The following is a 27,996-nucleotide window of genomic DNA, read 5'->3' as shown; positions in this document are numbered from 1 at the left end:
GCGTCGCGCCTGCGCCGTCTGCGTGGAAGGCCGTTGCATTGCAGGCAACGGCCGGGGCAGTGAAGAAGCAGTAAGCGGTGGTGCCGCTGGCTTCCGCGTTCCGTGGGGGGCTTGGTGCGCCGCGGTTGGGGGAAGGGGCGGAATCCGTCGGGCTCCGGCCGTTACCCGGGGCGAGGGGATGAGCTTGTGAGGGGAGAGAAGCTAGGGGGGCAGACTGCCCACTGCGGAGCGATGTCCCAACCGCCGCCGCCTCCTCCTCCGCCTTCTCAGCAGCAGCAGCCGCCGCCGCCTGTCTCGAAAAAGCGGGACCGGCGCATCTTCTCCGGAACCTGCCCGGACCCCAGCTGCCAGGCGCGCCTGTTCTTCCCGGCCCACGGGCCGCTGAGCAGCGGCAGCATCGAGTGCACGGACTGCGGGCAGCGCCACGAGCAGCGGCAGCTGCTGGGGGTGGAGGAGGTGACGGACCCGGACCTGGTGCTGCACAACCTGCTGCGGAACGCGCTGCTGGGGGTGAGCGGCGGGGGGCCCCCTAGGAAGAACACGGAGCTGGTCAAAGTTATGGGCCTGTCCAACTACCACTGCAAGCTGCTTTCCCCCATCCTGGCCCGCTATGGCATGGACAAGCAAACGGGCAAGGCCAAGCTTCTCACTGAGATGAACCAGGGGGATATCTTTGACTGTGCTCTCCTGGGTGACCGCGCCTTCCTCATCGAGCCTGAGCATGTCGACACTATGGGCTATGGCAAGGACCGCTCCGGCAGCCTCCTCTACCTGCATGACACCCTGGAGGACATCAAGAAAGCCAACAATAGCCAGGACTGCCTGATCCCTGTCCACGTGGATGGTGATGGCCACTGCCTGGTCCATGCTGTCTCACGGGCACTGGTGGGCAGGGAGCTGTTCTGGCATGCGCTTCGGGAGAACCTGAAGAAGCACTTCAAGGAGAACCTGAGCCGCTACAAGGCTCTCTTCCATGATTTCATTGACGCAGTAGAGTGGGAGGACATAATCAATGAGTGTGACCCTTTGTTTGTCCCTCCAGAAGGTGTGCCATTGGGCCTGCGAAACATTCACATCTTTGGTTTGGCCAATGTGCTTCACCGGCCCATCATCTTGCTGGATTCCTTGAGTGGAATGCGCAGTTCTGGAGATTACTCGGCCACTTTCCTCCCTGGGCTGGTACCAGTAGAGAAATGCATGGGAAAAGATGGCATGTTGAACAAACCTATCTGTATTGCATGGAGTAGCTCTGGACGTAACCATTATATTCCTCTGGTTGGAATAAAAGGTGCTGCTTTACCGAAACTGCCTATGAAATTACTTCCTAAAGCTTGGGGAGTTCCTCAGGATCTCATCAAAAAGTACATCAAACTGGAGGAGGATGGTTGTGTGATTGGAGGAGATAGAAGTTTGCAAGACAAATACTTACTGAGGCTGGTTGCTGCAATGGAAGAGGTTTTCATGAATAAGCATGGTATTCATCCCAGTTTAGTAGCTGATGTACATCAGTATTTTTACAGAAGGACTGGTGTAATAGGAGTTCAGCCTGAAGATGTTACTGCAGCTGCCAAAAAAGCAGTCGTGGATAACCGCCTTCACAAGTGTCTAATCTGTGGTGCCCTTTCAGAGCTTCATGTTCCTCCAGAATGGCTGGCTCCCGGAGGGAAACTATATAACCTGGCCAAAAGTACCCATGGCCAGCTGAGGCCTGACAAAAATTACAGTTTCCCTCTGAACAGTTTGGTGTGCTCTTATAATTCTGTGAAGGATGTTCTGGTACCAGACTACAGTCTGAGTAGTTTGACTGCTTGTAACTGGTGTCATGGTACCTTGGTGCGTCGTGTCAGGGGAGATGGATCTGTTGTATATCTGGATGGGGACAGAACTAATACTAGATCCACTGGTGGCAAATGTGGCTGTGGATTCAAGCACTATTGGGATGGTAAAGAATATGACAATCTCCCTGAAGCCTTTCCTATTACTTTAGAATGGGGTGGAAGAGTGGTGAGAGAGACTGTATATTGGTTCCAGTATGAAAGTGATACAACTCTTAACAGTAATGTGTATGATGTTGCAATGAAACTTGTTACCAAACATTTTCCTGGTGAATTTGGTAGTGAGATTCTTGTTCAGAAAGTTGTCAATACAATATTACATCAGACTGCCAAAAAGAACCCTGATGATTATACTCCTGTAAATATTGATAGTGCTCATGTGCAAAGAGCTGATGATATACAACAAGGACAAGACTTAGATTCGCAACTTCCAACCAAAATTATTCTTACTGGACAGAAAATGAAAACTTTGCACAAGGAAGAGTTAAATATGAGTAAAACTGAAAGAACTATTCAACAGAACATTGCAGACCAGGCTTCTGTGATGCAGAAACGGAAAACTGAAAAATTAAAACAAGAACAAAAAGGGCAACCTAGGACTACTTCCCCTGCCGCTGTTCGTGATGGGCCATCATCTGCTCCTGCTACGCCTACAAAGACCCCTTATTCTCCAACTTCTACAAAAGAAAAGAAGATCCGAATAACAACAAATGATGGGCGACAGTCTATGCTTACATTGAAGTCCACAACCACATTCGTGGAGCTGCAGGAAAGTATAGCCAGAGAATTTAATATTCCTCCATACTTGCAATGTATTCGCTATGGCTTTCCTCCCAAAGAGCTTCTGCCACCCAAGGAAGGAATGGAAAACGAGCCAGTTCCCTTGCAGCATGGTGATAAAATAACTATAGAGATCTTCAAAGGTAAGGAAGAAGGTAGTCAGTCTACTTCAGCAACCTCAAGTCATGCTGTGAAACATGAAGATGTTGCAGTAACCAGTAAAATATCTTCCAAGGAGTTGCAAGAGCAAGTTGATAAAGAAATGTACTCACTGTGTCTTCTAGCAACATTAATGGGTAAGACTAACTTTAATTTGTATTTAATTTGTCTTGTGAGGTATCTCTAGTTCATACATTGTTTTTTTTAACACAATACAGAAAATACCTTCTACTCTGTGTCTTTGTGGAGCCCTCTCTGAGCTCATTCTGTTTTTCCCCCCCAGTCCCTTCTGAAGGTAAAATTTGGTGTATACATAAGTTACTCTTCCCATCCTCACCCAGACTTCAGAGGATGCAAGGATGGATGCAGGCTAAGGGGATCAGAAAATAATTAGACAGCTTTTGTTTAATTGGAAGTTTGGATGCTATCTAAACTCTTAATTTTGTACAGAGATAAAGCCTTACAGCTTGCCACTCAAAAGGTTACACTGGTCAGTGAAGTCAATGCAACATTGCACCTTGGCTAAGTTGGTGCAACTTTATATGTAGACTGAGACATAGTGAGGAACAGTAGTTGGGTATTGTAATTGGCTTAATGTAAGCAGAGGAGACGCAGTAGATACCAAAGAAAGAAGCTGAATATATTTGAGTCCCAAATTAACCAGTAAGTTGGAGAAGCTTCACTTGAAAACAATTGAAAAATGTGAATTTGAGGTATTCATAATGACAGAAGAAGGGACTCTTCACCGCTTCCTTTTTCTTGTCATTTCATTTTCATTTTTCCTACCTTGACTCAGATGACTCAGGCGTTTTTCAGTGCTTCTCTCACTTCCTGATGTCTAAACTTCTGGTGGCTGACAAGAGAGACTGTTTCTAGTACTGATAGGAAAAATAAAAACTTTCTTCTTTTTATTTCTGTTCTGCCTCCTCTTTTCCCATTGTCTCTGCTCTGTTTTTGTCCCAGTAATGTACCAGTGTGCTAAGCTGAAATGGCTTTATATTACTCAGTGCAACAATTCCTCTCACTTATTTCCAGGAATTACAGCGTTCACTGTAGTACATTAGCTGGACAAGCATACAGAGTAGTACTATTTAGAGTGTTTTGTTGGAATGGGCCTTCTCCTTTGCCTGGAATTAGTTTGGCTAACACAAAGTAAAACATAATATTTAAAAACAAAACAATTTCATAATCCCGAGAGTGCAGTGACAGAAGCTTACACCTTATTATTTTGCTTTCTTATGAGTCTGTCTACACCCAGATCTCTCCTGTATGATAGCATTTTGAACCACCAGCCAAGACATTAGCTTGGCATATGTGCTACAACCTCAAGGGCCCATTTTGGAATAGTCTAGGTTAAAAACTGCTTTCCTTTAAGATGGAGCTCTAAAATACTCACTCAGAATGTATAACAAGATCCCCAGAAAATACTCTTGAAAATGCAGTGATAACTGATACTCAAAAAAGCACTCTGGCATTCTACATTTGTTCCAATGACTTCTGTATCAAACTTGCTTTGTTTACAAGTAAATACACTGCTACCTCGATATAACGCGACCCGATATAACACTAATTTGGATATAACGCGGTAAAGTAGTGCTCCAGGGGGGCTGGGCTGCGCACTCCGGTGGATCAAAGCAAGTTCAATATAATGCGGTTTCACCTATAACGCGGTAAGATTTTTTGACTCCCGAGGATAGCGTTATATCGAGGTAGAGGTGTATTGTTAAATTCTGAATGCTGCAAGCTCAGCCTGGGATCAGAGACTCAAGTTATTCTTTGACTCTCACATCACTAGTTCAAGATTCTGCATTTGGAGCTTGGTTAACAGTTTTGTTGATGTACAAGCTAGAAAAAGAATCCAGCTCACTCTCTTGTGGCTGTATTCGCTTTTCAGGGTTAATAGAATAAATGGTAGCACACACTTGCTTTTTGTCTTAAAAGCAACAGCTATGACAGATTACACAGAACAAAGCCATTGAGTAAGATGCTAACATAGTCGCTCTTTTGATCAAAACCGTACTGTACTTTATTCTAATGACTTCTGGAGGGAATTTGTGCTGACAACTGGCTGCTTGCTACTGTATTACAGCTGTTTAGTTCCATTCATTAATTGAGCAGGCAGCTAAGACTTCAGACAATTTTATAAAAACAATTTTAATTTTTCACAGGAAAAGAATGTAATATTCTTGGGATGCAGAGGACTGGGAGCATTTCAGATGTGATGCTTTCAGCCATCATGCTATATGGGGCTATATAAGTGATAGTTTCTCAGTTGCCACCTAGCTACCGTGTTACAAATTCTGAAGCGTCTGTGCGCCTCTTTTTACAGAGTGAGAGAGGATAGCATAGTATTTGCTTTTGTCAATAAAATCCTGTAGACTTGAATTAGACGAGGTAGAGAGAGAAGAGACGTGTCTGAAAATTCTGTTTTACATTTTCATGCTTACAAGGAAAATCCATTTTGGAAAATCTGTTGCTTATCATTCTGGATGCTGGAAAACTTTTTTTCAACACTGGGGAAAACCATATCCAGGCTTTTTAATGGAAGAACACCAGTTCAGCCTATTTGAGTGACTAAAAGCTCTCTTTCTGGTGCAAGTATTTCTAGATCAACAAGTTAATTAAAGATCTTGACAAGTTCTCTCTGGAGCATTATGCTGTGTTCAACTAACTTCTAAATTGTGATGTTTTTTACAGAGCTTTAAACTGGATACTTTGCATTATTTTGTTTTTGGACTTTTGCTTTACATTTTATATCTGACCTGTGAAAAATTGGCTCTGGCTTTCTTCCCCGTTTTTGCCTGGCTCAAAATTTAGAAGCCCACACCATACACAGGAACTACTTTTTGTTCCCAAAGACCTACTCTAAACACAGAGTTGCACCGGTTTAACTAAAGGTATCTTTTTAAACCAATTTAGTTTAACCATTGCAAAAACCCTTTGTGGGCTCTCACAAGCCAGATTTAAATCTATTTAGATCGGTTTGGCTTGTGCTGGTAAATTAGCAGGTGTTGGATAAGCTGATATAACCAGGTTTAAACTGCTAAGTGTGTCAATATAGGGGCTTGCATTAGTTTAACTAAACTGGTTTTAAAACTGATTTCAGTTAAAACAAGGCAACTTCTTTGTGTAGCCAGGCCTAAGCTGAAAGCTCAGGTAGCTGACTTTTTTGTGTGTCCTCTCCTCCCAGTGCATGAACTGACTGTTGGGGTGTCATTGAAATATATATAAAATAAATATAGGTTAGGCTGTCTCATTCCTGTTGTTGAAAAAAAGCAGGTGCATATGCTTCCTGTGAATACAACACTGCCATTCTTGCAGCCATATCTGAAGTTGAAGTACAGAAGTCTGCTCTTAAGGAATCCATAACCACTGTGTAATCAGCATACTCCAACATATTACTAAGAGTATCATCTCTGATATGTGGACTCCTGAGGCAGTTTCTAAATCCTATTGCATGATCTGCCAGATTAATGGTCTGTTTCATTAAACCCATCTTCTGAGCATTGAAAAGAACCTAACCCAGCAACATAGGACAAATGTATAGACCCCAAAGGTAAGTTACAAATACTTGAATTGCAAACCGCATTATAGTACCACTAAAATAAATCTGTCCAGATGCAATGATACATTTTCTTCCTCTCATCTGAGATCTCTTCATTAAAGCATCACAACCCTTTCATATGTTTCTTCTAATGGCTGACACTATTATAGTGTGAGCTCTCTTCTCCATCCTTGTTCTTTCCTGATACATAGTCCTTCTTAATATTACATAAAAGAGCATATAAACTAAGAAACTCCTTTGCTGCAGTGCTTCAAAAATCCACTTGCTTGGGGCAACAGGAATCTTTCCTGGCTGAATGCCATTTAATTCAGCAAAATCAAAGCTTTTAGTTTAAAAAGTTTCTAGTTCTTAAGAGACTGTGGAAAGAAGAGAACCTTCCAAATATGAACAGAGTGTAAAATGATGCAGTACAATCTGTCTGAAGCCTTGTGCAGCTGTAATGCCTGCATTGCTGCTGGTCATAGTGCTCCCAAGCTGCAGCAGAGTCAAAATTATATTTCATTAGTTATCAATGTATTAGTTACTCAGAACCCTGTGGGCAACCATGATTTCAGCTTGCTGCTGCTTGGGAAAGCTCTGAGCAGCAGAGTGGTGCTCTGGATCCATAAAGGGTATGTCTACACTGCAATTTAACATCCGTGATTGGCCTGTGTCAGCTGACTTGGCCTCACAGGGCTAGGGCTAATGGGCTGTTTAATTGTGGTGTAGATGTTTGGGCCCAACTAGAGTCCAAGCTCTGTGTCCCATCTCCTCACAGGGTCCTAGAGCCTGGGCTCCAATCTGAGCCTGTATGTCTACACCACAATTAAACAGCCCCTTAGCCTGATCCCTGCGAGCCCAAGTCATCTGACATACGGGAGCCGCAGATGTTTATCTGTTAAAATTATTTAAAAAAAAAAAAATTGAATTCTGCCAAACCTAAATACAGTACAGAATGAACAGTGCACAAATGTTAGTCATTTTAAATTGCAGGAGGCATGGTAGCAAAAGTATTTTTCACCATGATTAGTAGCCTTGATCTCTAGATTAATTGATACTGATGTTAATTTTTGAAGCTCTGCCTTGCTGTAATTAATCAATAACTGTAAAAGTGTAAGATGGACTCTATGTGCTATAATTCAGAGGCATTATTCATACTTCTTGCAATTAGACTCTCTTCATACACAGTCTAGATATTTAAAAAAAGAAATAAAAAGATTGTTAAATTTAATATGAGCAGAATTGTTAGGACCACATCTTAAATAAATGGAAACAGAAGTTTTATTTCCTGGCAGTGTTGTGAACTCAGCAAGACTGTAGTGTGTAACAACTGGGAAGCAAAACTGATGAGAAAGAAAGTGAAACTATTAGGAGTTTTTTACTGACTAAGGTTAATATTCAAAAAATAAATGCAGCATATCATAAGGGTGAAAAGTACATTTAAAATGTTCTCTTTTTTTAATATGTTAAAGGGAACACTTAAATGTCATCATAATATGCCTTTGTATAAAGTGAAGAGCACCTATCTGAATTTAATTTTGCTTCTCTTTATAATGGTGCATTAGATTAAAAAAAAAACTAGCCTGTAGCTTAATGTTTGGGGATTTTCAAAGGCACCTATGAGAAATAAATTCAAATCCTTTCAATGTGATTTGGGTTCCTAACTCCCTTATTTTCCTTTAAAAATCCTAAGCTAAATGAAAATGAGTATCTATAAAGCAAGAATATTTACTGTATTTTTTTAGCTTTTCCAAGATTTGGGGTGCACTTAGAGAGGTGAGCAACCATCTGTGACAGGGGTGGGCAGACTTTTTGGCCCGAGGGCCACATCTGGGTATGGAAATTGTATGGTGGGCCATGAATACTCAAGTAATTGGGAGCTGGGGTGCAGTAGGGGGTGAGGGCTCCAGCTGGCGTGCGGGAGCAGGTGAGGGCTCCGGGATGGGGCCAGAAATGAGGAGTTCAGGGTGCGGGAGGGGGCTCCGGGCTGGGGCTACAGGCTCTGGGGTGGGGCTGGGGAGAGGGGTTGGGGGGGGAAGAAGGGTACTCTGGGCTGGGACCAAGGGGTTCAGAGGGTAGGAGTGGGGATCAGGGCTAGAGTAGGGGTTTGGGGTACAGGAGGGGGTCAGGGGTGCAGGCTACAGGTGGCGCTTACATCAAGCAGCTCCTGGAAGCAGCAGCATATCTCCCCTACGGCTCCTCTGTGCCCTGTCTGCAGGCGCCGCCCCTGCAGCTCCCATTGGCCACGGTTCTCGACAGGGGCAGCATGCGGAGCCACCTGGTTGCCCCTATGCATAGGAGCTGGAGGGGGGACATGTCGCTGCTTCCAGGAGGCGCGCGGAGCCACAGCACGCACAGAGCAGGGCAAAACCCTGGCTGGAGCGCCAGAGCGGGGCAAGCCCTGGACCCCACTCTCCAGCCAGTAGGAGCTCAAGGGCCAAATGAAAATGTCTGAAGGGCCGGATGTCGCCCCTGGGCCATAGTTTGCCCACCTCTGATCTATAAGATGGTTCCGTGGTCTTTATGATTAGTAAAAACCAGCCAAAGGGACTTTGGGCCCATTGAAAATCTCCATCAGTGCTTCACTTGAGATACTAGGGCAGGGGTCGTCAGCCTTTCAGAAGGGGTGTGCCAAGTCTTCATTTATTCACTCTAATTTAAGGTTTCACGTGCCAGTAATACATTTTAACGTTTTTAGAAGGTCTCTTTCTATAAGTCTATAATATATAACTAAAATATTGTTGTATGTAAAGTAAATAAGGTTTTTAAAATGTTTAAGAAGCTTCATTTAAAATTAATTTAAAATGCAGAGCCCCCCGGACCGGTGGCCAGGACCCGGGCAGCGTGAGTGCCACTGAAAATCAGCTTGCGTGCCGCCTTTGGCATGCGTGCCATAGGTTGCCTACCCCTGTACTAGGTATTTGCTGGCTTTGAACAGGTATTTAGAATCAAGAAACAGTCTTCTTGATTTGGAACCTCATCAACTACCAGCCCCTACTAAATATAAATATATATATTTAGTAGGGGCAGCTTTTTATAGATGCAATATAGCAAGACCTATAGTTAAGGTTGCATAAATATTTTTAATTGTAAATGGCATGTATGAGTTGCATATAACTTTCACCTGCCAGGATGAAATTTGCCAGTTCTGGTCTCAGCCAGAGGATGAACTCTGGAAAGTTTGTGCAAAAAACACCTTTCAGCCTTTGACTACAAAGAGTAGGGAAAATACACTTTTTTAAAGTGAGTTGTTTTTAAGAAGTGCAGTGGAATTTGTTGAAGTGTTAAATTGTTTGATTTCAAACCATCATAAAAGCCGATGGATAAGGAAGTATGGCATTAAAGCCATTTAATCTGGTCTGTTTTAGTTCATATACATTCTGCAACCTTATTGATTAAATTTTGGAACATTATCTTGGATTGTTGTCTTTAGAATATTATTATTATTATTTATTAATTTGTATTATCACAGCACCTAGAAGTCTCAGTCATGGACCGGGACCCCAATGTGCTAGGTGTTTTACAAACAGAACAGAAAGACACTCCCTACATCAAAGAGCTTACAGTGTCATAGTTCATGAGCATGGCAAAGCTGTGAGTTGTAAATACACCGCTACCTCAATATAACGTGACCTGATATAATATGAATTCAGATATAACGTGGTAAAGCAGTGCTCCGGGGGGGGACGGGGCTGCGCACTCCAGTGGATCAAAGCAAGTTCAATATAACACGGTTTCACCTATAATGCGGTAAGATTTTTTGGCTCCCGAGGACAGCGTTATATTGAGGCAGAGGTGTATCAGATCGTTTTTCTACTAGCTGCTAACATTTTGTTTGGATAACTTAAGGGCTTGTCTACACTGGCACTTTACAGCGCTACAACTTTCTTGCTCAGGGGTGTGAAAAACACCCCCCTGAGCGCTGCAAGTAAAGTGCCAGTGTAGACAGTGCACCAGCGCTGGGAGCTATTCCCCCTCGTGGAAGTGTGTGTGTGTTTTGTTTTGTTTTTTTCTCTCCCAGTGCTATATTGCGACTAAACAGCATTAAAGCGCTGCCAGTGAAAATGTGCCCTAAGACTTGCCTAGATTTGTGGAGCTTGCATTGCAGGAACTGTGAAATCTTATAATATAATTGCTTCTGAAAGAGTAGTGGCAACTTCTCTGATTGAAGTGATAGAAAGTATTTTTAAAACAAGTAGGGGAGAAAATATTTGAACAGAAGCAATAGTGCGTCATCCTATTTGTCGGTTGAGAGAACCAAGGTTTCTGCTCAACTCAATGGCATTTCTATCTATTTGTAACATGATAATTTTTGAACAGTGCATCTGATCAATTCCAGAATTTCAGGGAATGGTCTAGGCATCAGTTGTCAGACCCCAATTGATTTTTGTGAAAATCAGAAAAAGCAAAGGGTGGGTGTGGGTGTGGACACATTGAGCATTAGCTTCAACCCCCTCTGCAAGGGTCTATAGATCAAAGATCTGGTTGATGACAGGCATTAACAACTTCTAGCATAAAAACAACAAGGAGTCTGGTGGCACCTTAAAGACTAACAGATTTATTTGGGCATAAACTTTTGTGGGTAAAAAACCTCACTTCTTCAGATGCATGGAGTGAAAATTACAGATGCAGGCATTATATAATGACACATGAAGAGAAGGGAGTTACCTCACAAGTGGAGAACCAGTGTTGACAGGGCCATTTCGATCATGAAAGCTTATGCCCAAATAAATCTGTTAGTCTTTAAAGTGCCACCGGACTCCTTGTTTTTGTGGATACAGACTAATATGGCTACCTCCTGACACGTGACTTCTAGCATAACAATACCTCACCATCTCAACTCTGTCTCGCTTCCCAGTAGTTTTAAAATGCTGCCACCCTAAATGATTTTCTCTCCCAAACAGAAAGAAAAGAAATAAAAATGGGAGTGGAGGAGAAAGTGGGACTGGGAGAATGGGACATGCGTGGAGCCTCTGGCTTGGGGGAGGTGGCCTAATGGGTGACACATAGAACACCTGCCATGCGGTGAAGGAGGGAGCTCTTAGCATGGGTAGGTTGGGAGGGAATTGCAGGGAGTCCCTGAAATTAAGGGGGATGGGAGAGTAGCACGCATGGAGCTTGTGAACCAGGGTGGGGACATGGAGGAATGCAAGAAGCGCCTGGTGTGGGTAATGAGCTCAGCCTAAAGAAGCTATGAAGTGTGCTACTGTCTAGTTTACCTTACTTTGTTTTAGCTTGTATCCCCTGCTGACTGAAAAAGTACTGAAGGGTGATATTTTATGGCCTCTTTCATATATACTGTTTCCCCAAATAGCAGATACAGTTAACTTATTTCCTTGGTGCTATTTATTATTTGACATTGCTTCAGCTGACAAGATTTGATGGAGAGTTAAGACAGAGAAATACGTGGCTGTTTAGAACGCAAGATCTGCAGAAGGTGGCTCTTAGACTATTTTTTTTTCCTTTTTAAGTCTCTGAAAACTTTTCCATTTCACTTTTTTAGAATGAAAAAATCAATTGTCCAGTTTAAGTTTGTTTTTGGGCCAGAAGATTGGGTTCAAATTCCACTCCAGAATTTGTGCTGATACTAAATACTGATAGGCAGGGCTTTGGAGCAGAGCCCGGTGCTGGAGTGCGGAGCAGTGGAGCTGCTGGTTTTTGCCTGGAGCTGGGGCGGAGCCGGAGCACAGCTCCAAAGCCCTGTATAGGGCAGTAATAATGTCTATTGACCTAGTTGGTCACAGTACAATGTTAATTAAATCACTTCTCATTCCTGTGAGGCAGGTAAGTGGTTGGCATTTTTTTTATTTTGCAGATGGGAAATAGAAGCAGAGATATTAACTGACTTGCTGGGCTCCCTTCATAAATCATTGGCAGAGCTGGGACCAGAAGCCAGGGTTTCTGGGATTTCAGACCCTTACATGGTCCATGCTAAACTATGCTGCCTCTCTACAGTCCTAAGAGGTGCTGCACTGTTAAAGGTGGTATCCTTTGAATGAGATATAAAATCATGCCACCTGAGTTAGGAGATGGCTGGACAACAGGGTTAATGTTTCCTTTCTATTTGTGTTCTTAAGTGTAAAGAGTACTTGTGTCTGGACTGTTGGTAACATTTTTCAAAAGGTCCTAAGTTACTTTGGGTGCTAAGTCCTATCATCTTTCAATAAGTCTTAAGTTCCTAAATCCCTTATTTCAGGTTTCAGAGTAGCAGCCGTGTTAGTCTATATCCGCAAAAAGAACAGGAGTACTTGTGGCACCTTAGAGACTAACAAATTTATTAGAGCATAAGTTTTCGTGGCTACTGCCCACGAAAGCTTATGCTCTAATACATTTGTTAGTCTCTAAGGTGCCACAAGTACTCCTGTTCTTTTTGCTAAATCCCTTAGACACTCTTGATAGTGCTTAATTTGTAATGAAAAAGGTGCCAGGGCTCAAGCAATTTTTTTACATTCATAACTGATGCAGCAAGTCCAGAAGTCCCGGGGCTATGAACTGCCAAGCCTAGAGGTATTGGAGCTCAGCCCTGGTAAGCCCTGGCATAAATTAAACAGTGACTATTGAAAATTTTACCCTGTGTCATTAAATATGACTGCTTGCTTCTAACTATTACTCTATTTTTTGTCTTACAGGAGAAGATGTTTGGTCATATGCAAAGGGGCTTCCTCACTTGTTTCAGCAGGGTGGGGTGTTCTACAGCATAATGAAGAAAACTACCGGTACAGTTTGTTTCTAACTTTGAGGTTAAAATTATTAAAATCTTGGTGTGTATCTTCTCAAATCATTAAGAATGAGAAAATTGATACTTAGGTATTTGCACCTCAAGCATCCTAAATTTGTATTTTTTAATATAGTCAAGATCTTAAGCTGCACTGCCATAACACATTCTCTCAATTTAATAATGCCATACCAACTTCTAATGCTCCCTCATTTCTTAGAATAAATTAAATGGAAAAAATTAGTAAAGTACCAAAAGATGGGGACAATGCAGTAAAAAGCATGCTATTTGAGAAAACAACATTTTAAACAACATGTTTAGGTTAAAATTATTTAAATCTGTAGGACTTCACGCATCAAACATTTAGATCTGTGACTGCTGAACCATGGAAACCTCAGACCCTAGGCTTGGAACTTGCATGTGTAGATGCTGATTGTGTCCAAAAAAACCAAGGTTTAGCAAGAGTCTTTTCGTTTGCTTGGTTTTTAAAACACAATTAAAATGCACCAGGTACATATTCACTTTCTTTCACTAACTGCAATCATATAAACTGAACCAACCGATAGTTGTTTTTCATGGTAGCTTGAATAAATGCCTCTATTTCTTGAAATACTACTCTCTAACTTTTTAGAGTAAGGGTTCTCAACATTTGGATTGTGATTCACAAAGGGGGTTACCAACAGTTGTCTGTGGGATTACAAACTGGCTTCAGTTCTTGTTAGTCATGTGGAGCAGATTTGCTTAGTCACTTGAAATCAATCTTTCTCAGTCATGGAAACAACCCTTCTGAATTTCTCCAAGAAACTTTCTCCTTAAAAATGGCATGGCACTTGGCAGGATTCTGAAATTCTTACATCTTACAGGGGGAACCGGCTAAAAGTGGCTAAGTGTTAAGAGTCTGAAAATCCCATAGAATCTGGAGTAAATCACACCTCCATTGTGACCACCCATTCTTCCCTCTCAAAGTACTGATTCACTGCAACGTTAGCACTTCAGAGTCTGCAGTTGCATTTTATACTGCTTCTTAGGTTGCAGAAGAAACCAGCAGTGAAGAGGCAAACCCTACCAGTGATGGCCAATAGAACACTGTTTTTGGCCTTTTCTGTAACTTCCCTACATTCTTACTAATAGAATAGAATGTGCTCAGATGCCACAGTGATGGGCACAACGTAGGAACCTAAAGATAGTTTACATGACTAAATAATATTTATTTTAAAACTTAATCTGGGTATAATAAAGTAATTATGTATGGGATACTTTCTAATAGCAACAAAGAGTCCTGTGGCACCTTATAAACTATAAGGTGCCACAGGACTCTTTGTTGCTTTTTACAGATCCAGACTAACACTGCTACCCCTCTGATACTTTCCAATAGCAGTAAGCCTGGTAATTGTGTAAAATATTTTGAGGTTATGAAGGTTGGTGGCTGGTTCCAAGTAAAATTACACAGTCATGAAGGGAAGTTACCCAGAGTTAAGTTTCAATTCTAAAATTGTCTTGGTACAGCTATGTATAGGGCCCTACCAAATTCATGGGCTATTTTGGTCAATTTCACGGTCATAGGATTTTAAAAATTGCAAATTTAATGATTTCAGCTATTTAAATCTGAAATTTCACGGTATTGTAATTGTAGGGGTCCTGACCCAAAAAGGAGTTTGGGGGAGCGGGGGACGAGGTTACTATGGGGGGGCTTGCAGTACTGCTACCTTTACTTCTGTACTGCTGCTGGCGGTGCCACTGCCTTCAGAGCTGGGCATCTGGAGAGCGGTGACTGTTGGCTGGGAGCCCAGCACTGAAGGCAGAGCCAGCAGCAGCACAGAAGTAAGGATGGCATGGTATGGTATTGCCATCCTTACTTCTATGCTGCTGCCTGCAGAGCTGGGCCATTGTCGGCAGCCGCCACTCTCCGGCTGTCCAGCTCTGAAGGCTGCAGCGCAGAAGTAAGGGTGGCATGGTATGGTATTCTCACCCTTATTTTGGTGCTGCTGCTGGCAGGGCGCTGCCTTCAGAGCTGGGTGCCCGGCTCTGAAGGCAGCGCAGAAGTAAGGGTGGCAATACTGTGATGCCCCTAAAATAACCTTGTGATTTCCCCCTGCAACCCCCTTTTGGGTCAGGCCCCCCAATTTGAGAAAAAACTGGTGTTTCCTCATGAAATCTGTATAGTATAGGGTAAAAGCACACAAAAGACCAGATTTCATCGTCTGTGATGTGTTTTTCATGGCCACGAATTTGGTAGCGCCCTAGCTATGTATCTCCAGTTAAGCTTCCTGAGCTGCATAAATAAGGAAAATAGTTTCTGTATGTTAGCTGCTCTTCTTTGCTGAATGCAAGATAACTGGGTTTAAGTGCCATGGTTTTCATAACTTTGCATGGCATGAGGCTGCAGACTGAGGAAATAGTGACTTTTTTTTCATATATAAAGGCTTTCAAAGTTCTGTTCTTCATGCTCTAAAATGCATAGGTGATATTGTTAGTTCGTTTCCATATATGACGTGGATGTTCTTGTATTGTTGGAAAATGCCAATAATCTGATGTGTTAAAGACCAAAGCAAGAATATAAATTTGTTCTATATTCTTCAGAAACTAATTTTAGAATCTGAGAAAACAGTTGTCTACAAGTGAAATAATGTTTCCTTTTGAGAAGTTATGCTATTAATAGTACCTGATTCTCTTTAAGTTCCTTCTTTGAAATATTAGGCTTTTCTTACCCAAGTCTTTGCACTCACAGTACAACTTAGTTCTTGTGGTGTCATCTACAGTGTAGCACTCACTCTTCTGCTTTCTCACCACTTGATTTATTTCTAGATTCTGTTTTACCAATCTCAGCTAAACTCTTGATTCTGGCTTGAAACAGCTGTACCACATCAATCATCTCTTCATTGTATGTTAAATACACTTTTATCATAGTGTATAGAAAAGTGTTTTTGCTTTGAGACAGCCCTGCAACAATGAGCATGATTTATGATTAATAAAGACTACACAACTCATCCTATTCTCTTCTACAGAAATCTGTAAAGTTCATTAATACTTCAGTGATATTTCATACCCATTATTTTCAACTTAATTCTTAATCTTGGCACCAACAACTTGTAGACAAGTATCTTATGACAATCTGTTTCTTTCTGGTTTTCCATCTTTCTGCATGCTTAATCTATGCTGTGGAGAATGGTATATTGTGTGTAGCTAGTGAATTTGTTCTAACAATGGCTGATGGAGAGGACATTTCGGGGCAATTATAGAATCACAGAATCGTAGGACTGCAAGGTACCTCAAGAGGTCTAGTCCAGTCCCCTGCACTCATGGCAGGACTAAGTATTATCTAGACCATCCCTGACAGGTGTTTGTCTAACCTGCTCTTAAAAATCTCCAATGACGGAGATTCCACAACTTCCCTAGGCAATTTATTCCACCTTAGAAAAAGCTTCCTGTCAGGGTGGTTAATGTCCAACCTGCACCACCCTTGCTGCAATTTAAGTCCATTGCTTCTTGTCCTATCCTCAGAGGTTAAGGAGAACAATTTTTCTCCCTCTTCCTTGTAACAACCTTTGACGTACTTGAAAACTGTTATCATGTCCACTATCTGTCTTCTCTTCTCCAGACTAAACACACACAATTTTTTCAATCTTCCCTCATAGGTCATGTTTTCTAGACCTGTAATCATTTTTGTTGCTCTTCTCTGGACTTTCTCCAATTTGTTCACATCTTTCCTGAAATGTGGCACCCAGAGCTGGACACAATACTCCAGTTGAGGCCAAATCAGTGCAGCATAGAGCAGAAGAATTACTCCTTGTTTGCTTTTTTTGGAACAGTGTTGCACTATTGACTCATATTTAGATTGTGATCCACTATGACCCCTAGATTTCTTTTTGCAGTACTCCTTCCTATGCAGTCATTTCCCATTTTGTATGTGTGCAACTAATTGTTCCTTCCTCAGTGGAGTGTTTTGCATTTGTCCTTATTGAATTTTATCCTATTTACTTCAGATCATTTTCCAGTTTATCCAGATCATTTTGAATTTTAATCCTATTCTCCAAAGCACTTGCAACCCCTCCAAGCTTGGTATCATCTGCAAACTTTATAAGTGTACTCTCTGACGTTATCTAAATCATTGATGAAAATATTGAACAGAATCAGACCCAGAAATGATCCCTGCGAGACTCCACTTGATATGCCCTTCCAGCTTGTCTGTGAACCACTGATAACTACTCTCTGGGAATGGTTTTCCAACCAGTTATGCACCTACCAATGCTTAATTTGTAATGAAAGAAGTGCCGGGACTCAAGCAGTTCTTTTACATTCATAACTGACGTGCCAAGCCCATTGGTGGTGGGGCTATGAACTGGCAAGCCTAGAAGTGCCAGGGCTCAGTCCTGGCAAGCCCTGGCACAAATTAAGCACTGGCACCCATCTTCCAGTATCTCCATATAGGTTGTATTTCCATTGTTCATTTATGAGAAGGTCATGTGAGACCGTATTAAAAGACTTTCTAAAGTCAAGATATACCATATCTACCACTTTGCTCCTATCCACGAGGCTTGTTACCCTGTCAAAGAAAGCTATTAGGTTGGTTTGACTCTATTTGTTCTTGACAAATCCATGCTGACTGTTACTTATCTTGTTATCTTTTAGGTGTTTTCAAATTGATTGCTTAATTATTAGTTCCATTATGTTTCTGGGTACTGAAGTTAAGCTGAATTGTCTGTAATTTCCCGGGTTGTCTTTATTCTCCTTTTTATATTTGGCACTGTATTTGCCCTTTTCCAGTCCTCTGGAATTTTTCTGGTTTTCCATGACTTTTCAGAGATAATGGCTGATGGCTCAGATATCTCCTCAGTCAGCTCCTTGAGTATTCTAGGACGTATTTCATCAGGCCCTAGTGACCTGAAGATATCTAACTTGTCTAAGTAATTTTTAACTTGTTCTTTCCTTATTTTAACCTCTGATCCTATCTCATTTTCACCGGCATTCACTATGTTAGACGTCCAATCACTACTAACCTTTTTGGTGAAAACTGAAACAAAAAAGTCATGTAGCATTTCAGCCATTTCCACAGTTCCTGATATTGTTGTTCCTCCCTCATTAATAACCACTTGGAATTGAGGGCCTGCGTTAAAGGCAAACACCAGCTGGTGATTAACTGACAGGAAATGCCTGACCCAGAAGTCACTATTGCCAACTAAGCAAATATGAAAAGAAAGTGAGGGGAGAGACACCTTTTGTATTTGAATGTTGCTGCATTGCCATGAATTATTTTTCCAGTATTAGTGTCTAAAACGGTAGGCAAATAGGATAAGTATCAACATTATATTACAAATAATGCTTTGAAGTGGTATGGATATTTTAAATTGCTATGGTCATGTAACTAGTAATACACAGTGAAGGAACTTACTCCTTTGTGCAAGCTAGGGAAGTTAAAGCTGTAATTTTTGTATCATCAGTTCAAATGAGAAACAGGAGTGCACGTATTTTTAAGTTCTGTAAGTGATAGTAATACAAAATCAAGTTTTATAGTGGAGTATAGATACGGTTAATCTCTCAGATCCTGTCCATGGCCTTCAAACCGCAGGACCACTTATTCAGAGTAAATAGTTTGCTATGGAAACGTTCTTAAGACTAAATGAAAGTTGCAGAACCAGTGAAGAAAGAACTTCAGCATATGAGCTGTTTCTCGAACTGCATAGCTCCATATTTTATCAGGCTTACCTCTGGAACAATCCTGTCATCAAGAAATGAGTGTAATGTCTCTGGGTCCATATACACTCCAGATGAGTGATCTTCAGTGAGTTAGGGAAGAACCCATTCAAATTGAGAGATTTGGGGAAATATCATGAGCATGTGCGTTAGAGGCCTCTTATTTTAATCTCAAGAACCTGACACTATTGGTGTGAGTGTGTGCGCGTATATAAATCCAGGTGTGTTAAGTCTGACTGCATTGTAGGTAAGACAGAGATGTTTAATTCCTGAAGCCCTTAGAGGCCACTGAGGAGGGTAGCAATTTGAGGCCAAATTCTGCTCTTGGGTATATGTGAAGGTGTGTATCTCCCACTGGCATCATGGGAGCTATGTGCATGTAATTTTTTTGAAGACCGAATTTGGCCTGCCATCTCTGCAGCTGCAGGTCTCTGGACCAGTAGCAGTGGAGGATATTTTCAGCCAAATAGGCCCTTATATTGACTGACTTGATATGTAATAAGTGATCAACTTTTTATACTTGTCGTCTTTTCCGTGTTCAATGTTAAACAATGAATTTAACATATTTAAAATTATTTTAGTGCCTTTTTTGTTGATGCTCCCAAAATACTTGCTTGACTTAATTCTGTTTGACATAAAGAAATTGTGTGGTTTTTTTTGTATTTTTCGACCTTGAATAATTTCTACCTTTTTTCCTCAAGAATTGCAAGAGAATATAAAGAAAATGCCACAAATATGCCAATTTTTGCCGCTTTTCTATATTGTAAATTTTGTAGGTCTATTACAAGAACTGCAGTGAACAGAATTGGCTCAGGCAGTGCTGCAAAGTCTTCGTTGACGGATGGTCCCTAAGCAACAGGGCACCACCACCACTAAAATGCTGTCTTGCTTACAGTCCAGCACTGCATGTAACACAGAATAGCTCATGCAAGAATGTTCTGTGGTGACAACTAGAACATTCTGAGAAGTTGGGATATATCCCCTTCTTCCACACAGCAGCTTGGAAGCTCAATCAAAATGACTGCATGGCACTCCAACCTTGCTTGAACCAGCCCTGGCAGGAACACTGCAGAATCAGATGGGCAATGGAGCAGTAGATCACCAAACATAGTTTTATAACACAAATCATGTTTCTTTAATAACAAAAAAACTAAAACCCACACACAACTTTGTAGGCTCACTGCATGTAGTGGACTGAGACATCATTCTGTGACTCAGACATTTCTCTTTTTGAGAAGAAGATATTTAACAATTAAAATCCATATTCTTGAGGCCTAAATGCTGTCGGGAACACAGCTTACTAAAATCCTCCCAAAAACCCAGTAATATAGAAACCTTCCTGATAGCACACACTCCCTGCCCTCCTACTTCTAGTGACTGAGGGTATGTCTACAATGCAGTTAAAAACCTGCAGCTGGTCTGTGCCAGCTGATCTGAGCTAAGCGGTTGTTTAATTGCGGTATAGATATTCTGGCTCAGGCTAGAGCCTGAGCTGTAGGACTCTGCAAGGTGGGAGAGTCCCAGAGCTCAGGCAACTGCCTGAGCCAGAATGTCTACACTGCAATTAAACAGCTTCTTAGTCTGAGCCCCGTGAGCCCGAGTCATCTGGCACAGGTCAACTGCGGGTGTCTAACTGCAGTATAGACATACCCCTGTCAGTTGCTAGACTTGTATATCTACTACAGGTCTCTGACTGGAAAAAATTGACTACATTTTTTGACATTTTACCTCTGTCTGGCCTCAGTTTATAGTTAATTTTATTTCAAATTGCTGCCTCCTTGTAATACTCATCTGGAAATGTGTCATGTTCTTGTGGGCTCATGCCATTCTATATTGAACACTTGCATGTTTTAGTCCACTGGTTCTCAACCTTTTTTGGACCAGGACCCGTTTGTAAACATTGATGGCCAATACTGACCCAGTAAATAGCTTAAGTAGAAAACACAAGTATTTTGGCCACAAAATACTTATTACCCACTACATGTAATAACAGCAATAGAAATAATAAGTTAAAGCTGCTGCCAGCAGAAGCGCAGAAGTAAAGGTGGCAATACCATACCACCCAGCCAGCAGCTGCTGCTTTCCATCTGCCCAGCTCTGAAGGCAGCACCACCACCAGCAGAAGGAAGGGTGGCAATACCATTGGTATGCACAGTGTTAACATACGGTAAAGCACAAGTGTCATCTATTTAAAAAAAAAAAAGTAAAAAGTATCCAAATATGATCTATTTTTAAAATTTGTTTGCAACCCTTTCATATGTTCTTGTGACCCATTTTTGGGTCATGGCCCATGGGTTGAGAAACACTGTTTTAGACTATCCCCAATTCAACACTGCCTTACTAGTTATTTAATGTTAACTTAATATAAACCAAAAGCAGTGTTAGGATCCTGTAGATGCTCTTATGAAACTGGCTGCTTTAACCTAAGCTGTGCTGCCTCTACACATAAGACACTAGAACAATTTAAGGAAAACTGGATCTCTTCAAAATCGCTAGAATTTCAGAAAATGATTGTATGCTGTGATCTGTATAACTCTCTTCCTTGCCCTGTGAAGATGGTCTTCTGATACTTGAGGATTCTCCCTTTATTTGCCTATCTTTTATTCATCCCTGTGTTGTGGTAACTTGCTCCAGCTAATATGACTCTCTCAATCTTTGTTTAGTGATGACAATGCGATCAGTGCTGTCTGATTTATAAAGACAGAAAATCTGTGCTCCAAAGAGTTTACAATCAGAGAGAGTACTAAAAGACCCTGGATCAAATTTTTAAAAGCATCTAAGTCCCATTTTCAAAAGTGATTTAGGCATGTAGGAGGAGCCTATGTCATATTGACTTTCATTGAATTTTAGGATCCTTAGTCACTTAGGTGCTTTTGAAAACTTCACCTTCTGCTCCTAAAACTGGTAGATAGGGTCCTCAGTGGGGGACAGCCTCTAGACACTCAGCATGTTACCTAAAAAGGATTACCCAGCCTTTGGTATTCAGACTTGAATTCTAATCCTGAGCGGTAGTACATACTCTACCACTAAATCAGAGTCAGCTTCTTGAAACTTAGAACTTGTGTTCAAAAGCTGCATTATTTAAAAAAAGTCATTTCTGAAAATAAATTCCTTGCCCTGAAATCAGCTGTTTGCAGCCATTAGTTGTCTTGGTTCTTAGCATTTATTGGACTCTTGGAAGCATATTCTGCAGCTTTCAGCTTCATACCTCGCCATCTCTGTGGAGTAAGCAAATAACACATTACAGTTGTGTATCTTGCCATGTATTCTTTGTTCCAACCTGTTGTGGGGCATCTTTGTGTGTTTGCTGTAGAGCAGCACAGAATGTTTACTCCTAATGTGGTGGTCACTGCAGGAAAAGCCTGCATAAATCTTCTGATCACACTTGAATAGGTCTACTATAATCACTTTGCCATTTTCTGATACCATAACTAATATTTTGAATTTGACGGCATAATATAAGTATGTTTTTAGAAAAAATGGTCTGTCTTAACACTATTGATTTTCCCCCTATCTTTTCTATAGGTCTGGCTGATGGCAAGCACTGTACTTTTCCATATCTGCCTGGTAAAAACTTTGTGTATAATGCAGCAGAAGATAGATTAGAGCTGTGTGTAGATGCTGCTGGGCATTTCCCTATTGGTCCTGATGTTGAAGACCTGGTTAAAGAGGCATTAAGTCAAGTACGAGCAGAGGCTACTTCAAGAAGCAGGGAAGCGAGTCCTTCACATGGACTTCTGAAATTAGGTAGCGGTGGAGTAGTAAAAAAGAAGTCTGAGCAACTGCATAATGTAACTGCATTTCAAGGAAAGGGCCACTCACTAGGAACTGCATCTAGTAGCCAACAACTTGATCAGAAATCCAGGGAAACACCACTTTTAAGAAAGCATAACACAGACACAGACTTCAATCCTAGTCCCACTAAAATAGAGCCTTCTATATTCACAGCTGCTTCTGGTAACAGTGAGCTTATCCGCATAGCTCCTGGAGTAGTGACAATGAGAGACAGCAGGCAGCTTGACCCTACCTTGATTGAGGCACAGCGAAAAAAGTTACAGGAAATGGTTTCTTCTATTCAGGCATCAATGGACAGACACCTGCGGGATCAGAATGCAGAGCAGTCAGCATCAATCGATCTGCCACAAAGGAAAGTAGAAGCGGTGAGTTCATCACCTAAAACTGGCAGCATTCAGGCTAATTTGCCAGAATCTTTCTCCGTAACAGGTGGCACTGAACATTCAAATACAGAAACATCTGCTGGCAACGTGGTAAATTCAATGGGAGCAACATTCCACACAAGACCTAAAGCACAAAAAGGAAATTCTGTTGAGGAGGCTGAGGAGATGGATAGCCAAGATGCAGGAATTGCTAATACAACTGAGCCGATGGATCACTCTTGATTGATTGAAAGCTGATAAGGATAGAGATTACTGTTCAAATGTAATGTTTGTTGGCTGGGCCACATAAAATGATTAGTCATTAAATCTTGTATGTTTCAAAGATTATATCTTCTTATCCAGTGCATGATAGCAAGTGTGTGACTGGCAATAGCTTTTAATATTCCATGCTGCTGCCCAGGCTGGCTCTCAGTGACCTGTAAATTAGCTATTAGAGAATGCACTGAGATGAATATCTGCTGTAGATGTGGGTTATTGAAAGTTCTTTGTAATTTTAATTCCATGAAAGTCTTAAAATTTAAGCCCATGTGAGATTCTTAGTGCTAGTTTAAGATTACCAAAAAGGCTAGAACAGAGCAAAAATACAAAATTGACAAAGTTAATGTGTTATCCCAGAAGTCTGTGTCCACTCAACATTATAGTGTAAACAGACATTTACATTAATTTCAGAAGAGCAACTGAAATTAAATTGTATGTTAAACTTCATAAAACAATATATACAACACTTTAATTACATGATGCTGGCATTCCCTTAGATTTAAACACTTTTGCATCCATATTCCTGTATGTGCTTGTCAGAACCTTGGAATAAGAGTTACTATAATTAAGCTCTCTTTAACTTCTTCATATTGTCAGTTTGAGCAAGATTAGAAAAAAGGCTACTTAGTGTAAGATGAAGACAAAGCGAATGCGGTGCAGTTACGCATGGCTGTCTGAGCCAACACAGCCATTTCAGTGCTCTCTTAGTAAGTGATAGCATGCACTTTTTTTGCCATGCAATTTTTTTGATATTGGGGTATGGGAGAAAGAGGTTGGAAAGTGTTGTAAGAAGTTACAACAGATCAATAGCAAATCAGTTCTTAAAGATTTTGATTATTAGCACTGGTAAATGGTGGCTATAGTTAAGTAATGGCTAATATTTTCAGAGCATGAGGAATTAACAGAATTCACTAGAAAGAAATAGCTCTTGAATGAGTTGCATTGTTCTAAAATGTTCTCCAGTGATAGTTGAGCTTCTAGAAGCTCATTTTTTAAACTCCATGGAACAGGAAATATGTACTGTTTCAATGCCCATAAAGACTACTGTTTCTATTGGTTTCTCTTCAGTTTGTGATGCAAAATTCCCTGCATCAGTTCATGATAAAGCTGGTATCTGCTTAAGTAGCATATCATCAGATCTACAATGCTAGTTCTTAAGAAGCAGCCACGGTGCGTGCTCCATAAAGATGTTTATGGATGTTTATCTTTATATTGATATTTCACTTTGCCTTCTACTTGTATATTCATATTTTAAGTGCATTATTGCTGCTTCCTCTGATTTAAGCTAAAGTGGATTAGGCAAAAGTGTTAAAACAGCCTCAAAGGAAATTAGAACATTTAGATCTTGAAGTCTGTTTGTGTACACACATGGGTTTTTACTAGTTCCACAGATAGTAAGTTTTTATTATAAACATATTTGTATTCAGAAAAATATCTCCTTACTTTTTACATTTATAGTCACATCAACAGAAACAAATTCTAAGCACTGTTATGATAGAATGCCCTAATTAAGGGAGGACATATTTTTTTATATGGAAAAGTACCGGAAGCAAGTCACTTAAAATATAGTCCCAATTTAGTTAAATTACTAGTAATTAAAACATCATATATTGGCTTTCTCTTTTCATACAGGGAACAAATATTTAATAAAGTAGTGCACTACTTACATATGAAACAAAAATCATCTTTTCATGAATAAATGCTAATTTAAAAGATATCCTTTTGCTAACTTAGTCATTTGGTTGAGAATTGCAATATGTGAAGTAAACTTGGCACCAAAATTGACCTCTCTGGTGTATTGATTAACTGACCGTGCTTATCCAATGAGAAATAGGATGCACATGAAGCAGCTGGAAGCTTGCCATAACCTCAGATGTTGTATTAGTGTCCATTGCTGCAGCCTGGCTGTTTGGAGGCTAGAGACAGAAATGGAATGTGGAGACAGAAAGCACAAGCTTCCACATGGGGTGAGGTGTTAGAAAAAGGGACTAGCAGCAGTATAGTGTTCCCAGAAATCACTATAAATGAGCAGGGTTGAGAGAAGAGGTACATGGGTGGCTTTGGATTTTAGTGAATCTAGCTGATATAAGAATTTCTTAAACACACACTAAAATATCTTCAAGGAAAAGGAGAGAGAAACCTTCTCCATAAGTAAAGTATGTGTAGGGTGCTGGGGGGAGAATGAGGTATTTCTATGCATTTTTAAATTTATTACACCCCATTATTTCTTAATCCTATTCAGAGGGATGGTGTGTACCTGTCAGCTACCTATTGCATTTTCAGGGGGACTGCATAAGTAGGTGTGTGTGCACATCTTATTGCTTGAAGAGGAAGACTTTGACTTTGATTTTGTTTGGTTTATTTTGTTAAATCTTTCCACACATCCGTCCTATATAAACAGAAATTACATAGATGCAGATTATTCATTCTTTCTTTTTGGCCCACAATTAGTGTCATGTGTCTGGCACCCATCAATAATCATGTCTCTCAGAACCCTTCACTTTGTGAAATAAAGAAATATGAAGAAGGTATAGTTAAATGTTCATAAAACTCCAGGATGCATGAGAACTGTAATTGAAGCTCATTTTTTAGCTTGATGTGAGCTTCCCTAGTTTCATGCAAGCTTGCAATAAATGTGCATATTTCTTTGCAGTTTTCTTTTTCATTTAACTTTCTGATGCATTTAAACATCAGTTTCCAACATATCCAAAATGAAGTTAGATTTCATCTACACCTGGGGAGGTGTGTATCCATATGAAAGAAAATAAATAAAGAGCACTGAAACTTGTAAGTTTGGGAGAGTGTTTCATTTGAACTCTAGTGGGCCTAATAGAAGCAAATATAGTTTGAGAGATATATGTGCCTGTTTTTCTGCCACTTGTGTGCTTGTCATCTTTCCCTAAGAGTGTCAGGGAAATGCTGGGGACGGGGGAGGAGGGCATGCTGGTGGGAGGAAAGCTTTAGTAAAATAATAGTGGTTAATAAAGTTGTGTGACTAGGGCTTCTCTCTAAAGGTGCAAAGATCAGTCAGTATTGTTTATCATCAGACCTACTAGTACTTACTACAGAGTCACCAGTGTGAAATTCAGTAGCAGTTCCCACATTTTGGGACAACTGTACCAGTTACTATCCCAGCCATAGCCTGCCAACTTTTACTCAGTGTGCACGACAAATTAGACAAAGTTTTGGAGCATCCCAAGCTCCATTGCTGGTTAATGTATGTAATTTGAATGAGAGGCAAGGCAGGCAGTGGCAATATGCCAGGGCCCAGTGCAAAGCCTTGCTAACGTAGAGTTTGAAATCCAGACTATTGGACAAATGCTTTTGAATCAATATCGGTATGCACACTGGAAACCACTGGAGTACAGCATGCAGTTAGCTTTCCAGACAAATGCAAGATTTTAACAGTATTGTTATAATGGTTGGCTATGAATAAGTACTTGCTACTGTCTTATATTTCTCTGGGAATTAATATTTGAATTTCATTGCTTGAGTGAAGTAGAGATTGATATACCTTTCTTAAAATGCTGCATTAGTTACTATAATACGTTCTTTGGCACAACTTTCCTTTTGCAATCACAAAGACACTCATTCATACATGTTTTTGGGGGTTTTTTTTGAGCTTTTCAAGTTTATCAGATGTAAAAATATTGCAGAACTTAAAGGAGTCTGATCATATTTGAAATTAAAGGCAGTCCTTTATTTTACACACATATTTATTGTGTGGTTTAATACTTATGTGGAATTTTTAAAACCACAGATCAAGCATGTGAACATAAAACAGCTCTTTGTAAGAATGATATTTAGGTATGGCTGTGTTAATGTCTAAACAAGGTTTCTGTAGCCTCCAAGAGAATACTCTGGCAAACTTCACAGAAGTACACTGGCTCAAAGCTGTGTGCAACTCCATACAAAGGGTGTGTGTGTATATATATATAAATATATATTTAAAACCAAAGTGTTTAATTTAAAATCTTCAAAATATGGTTAAAAAGGGAGGGTGGGGGAAACTATACTGTCCCCTAAGACTAGCTCACTAATTCTGCCTTTTCTTTGGAACACGCTGAAATACTGGATATTACAATTCAGAATTCAATATTTAGAAGTGTGGGAGTTTCAGCACTGTGCTTCAGCATAACTGAACAAAATGTGAATGAGGAAAATGCCATTATTTGTACATTTGTTTGGCACCTGACAATTTTTTTAAATTATGGAGTCTACATACATTTGTAGTACAATATTAACATGAAGTGTTCTCCTGTTTAAGAACACCAGTAGTGATCTGTTTAATGTTGTTTTGCTTGTGAATATCAGTTATTGAGTATTTTAAATTTTAAGATGTTGCTTAAAATCTGTAGAATGCAGAATTCCCTCTGAGCCCTTATGCCTGTGGTAGAGCAATAAAAGATTGAAACATGATTGGTATTTTCAGATTTATTTTATTTTTAATGAGGATTATTGCCAAGAAACTAAAAAGAGTGCACTATTTGGAGGTAATGCTATTTAAAATATGTATAAATAAGCATTAATAGTGTATATATTTAGAAAACAAATCTTTTTAAACAGTAAGTGCTTTACATGTTGAATTAAAAATAAATTAGCGTAAGACATTGTACCATCTTCACAGCACTGGCTGTTATCCAGCACATTTTGGTTTGTTTTATTTGTGATTCTTGTACTAATTACATTTGGTTTTTATCTGTAATGTAACAATAGTGTATTATAACAGTATATAGTGTACTATACTACACTTCACTGTACAGTATTTGGAATTTCCTTTGATTGCTATATTAAAACTATAAGTTAAAATGTCTGCTTCTTTATAAAGTACAACTT

The 27,996-nt window shown here is 40.4% G+C and overlaps 1 protein-coding gene across 1 annotated transcript; it reads left to right on the top strand.

Annotated features, from left to right (window-relative positions):
* Positions 1-24: 24 nt before the first annotated feature.
* VCPIP1 (valosin containing protein interacting protein 1) lies at positions 25-27,996 on the top strand. The gene is made up of 3 exons (XM_034763023.1): positions 25-2,911; positions 12,948-13,034; positions 22,250-27,996. The coding sequence occupies exons 1-3, from the start codon at positions 232-234 to the stop codon at positions 23,122-23,124; spliced, it is 3,642 nt and encodes a 1,213-aa protein (XP_034618914.1). The 5' UTR covers positions 25-231; the 3' UTR covers positions 23,125-27,996.

The sequence above is a fragment of the Trachemys scripta genome, chromosome 2, assembly GCF_013100865.1.
Source record: "Trachemys scripta elegans isolate TJP31775 chromosome 2, CAS_Tse_1.0, whole genome shotgun sequence".
Taxonomy (NCBI): domain Eukaryota; kingdom Metazoa; phylum Chordata; order Testudines; family Emydidae; genus Trachemys; species Trachemys scripta.
Note: the sequence above shows the minus strand (reverse complement) of the source record. Positions and strands in the feature narration are given on the sequence as shown.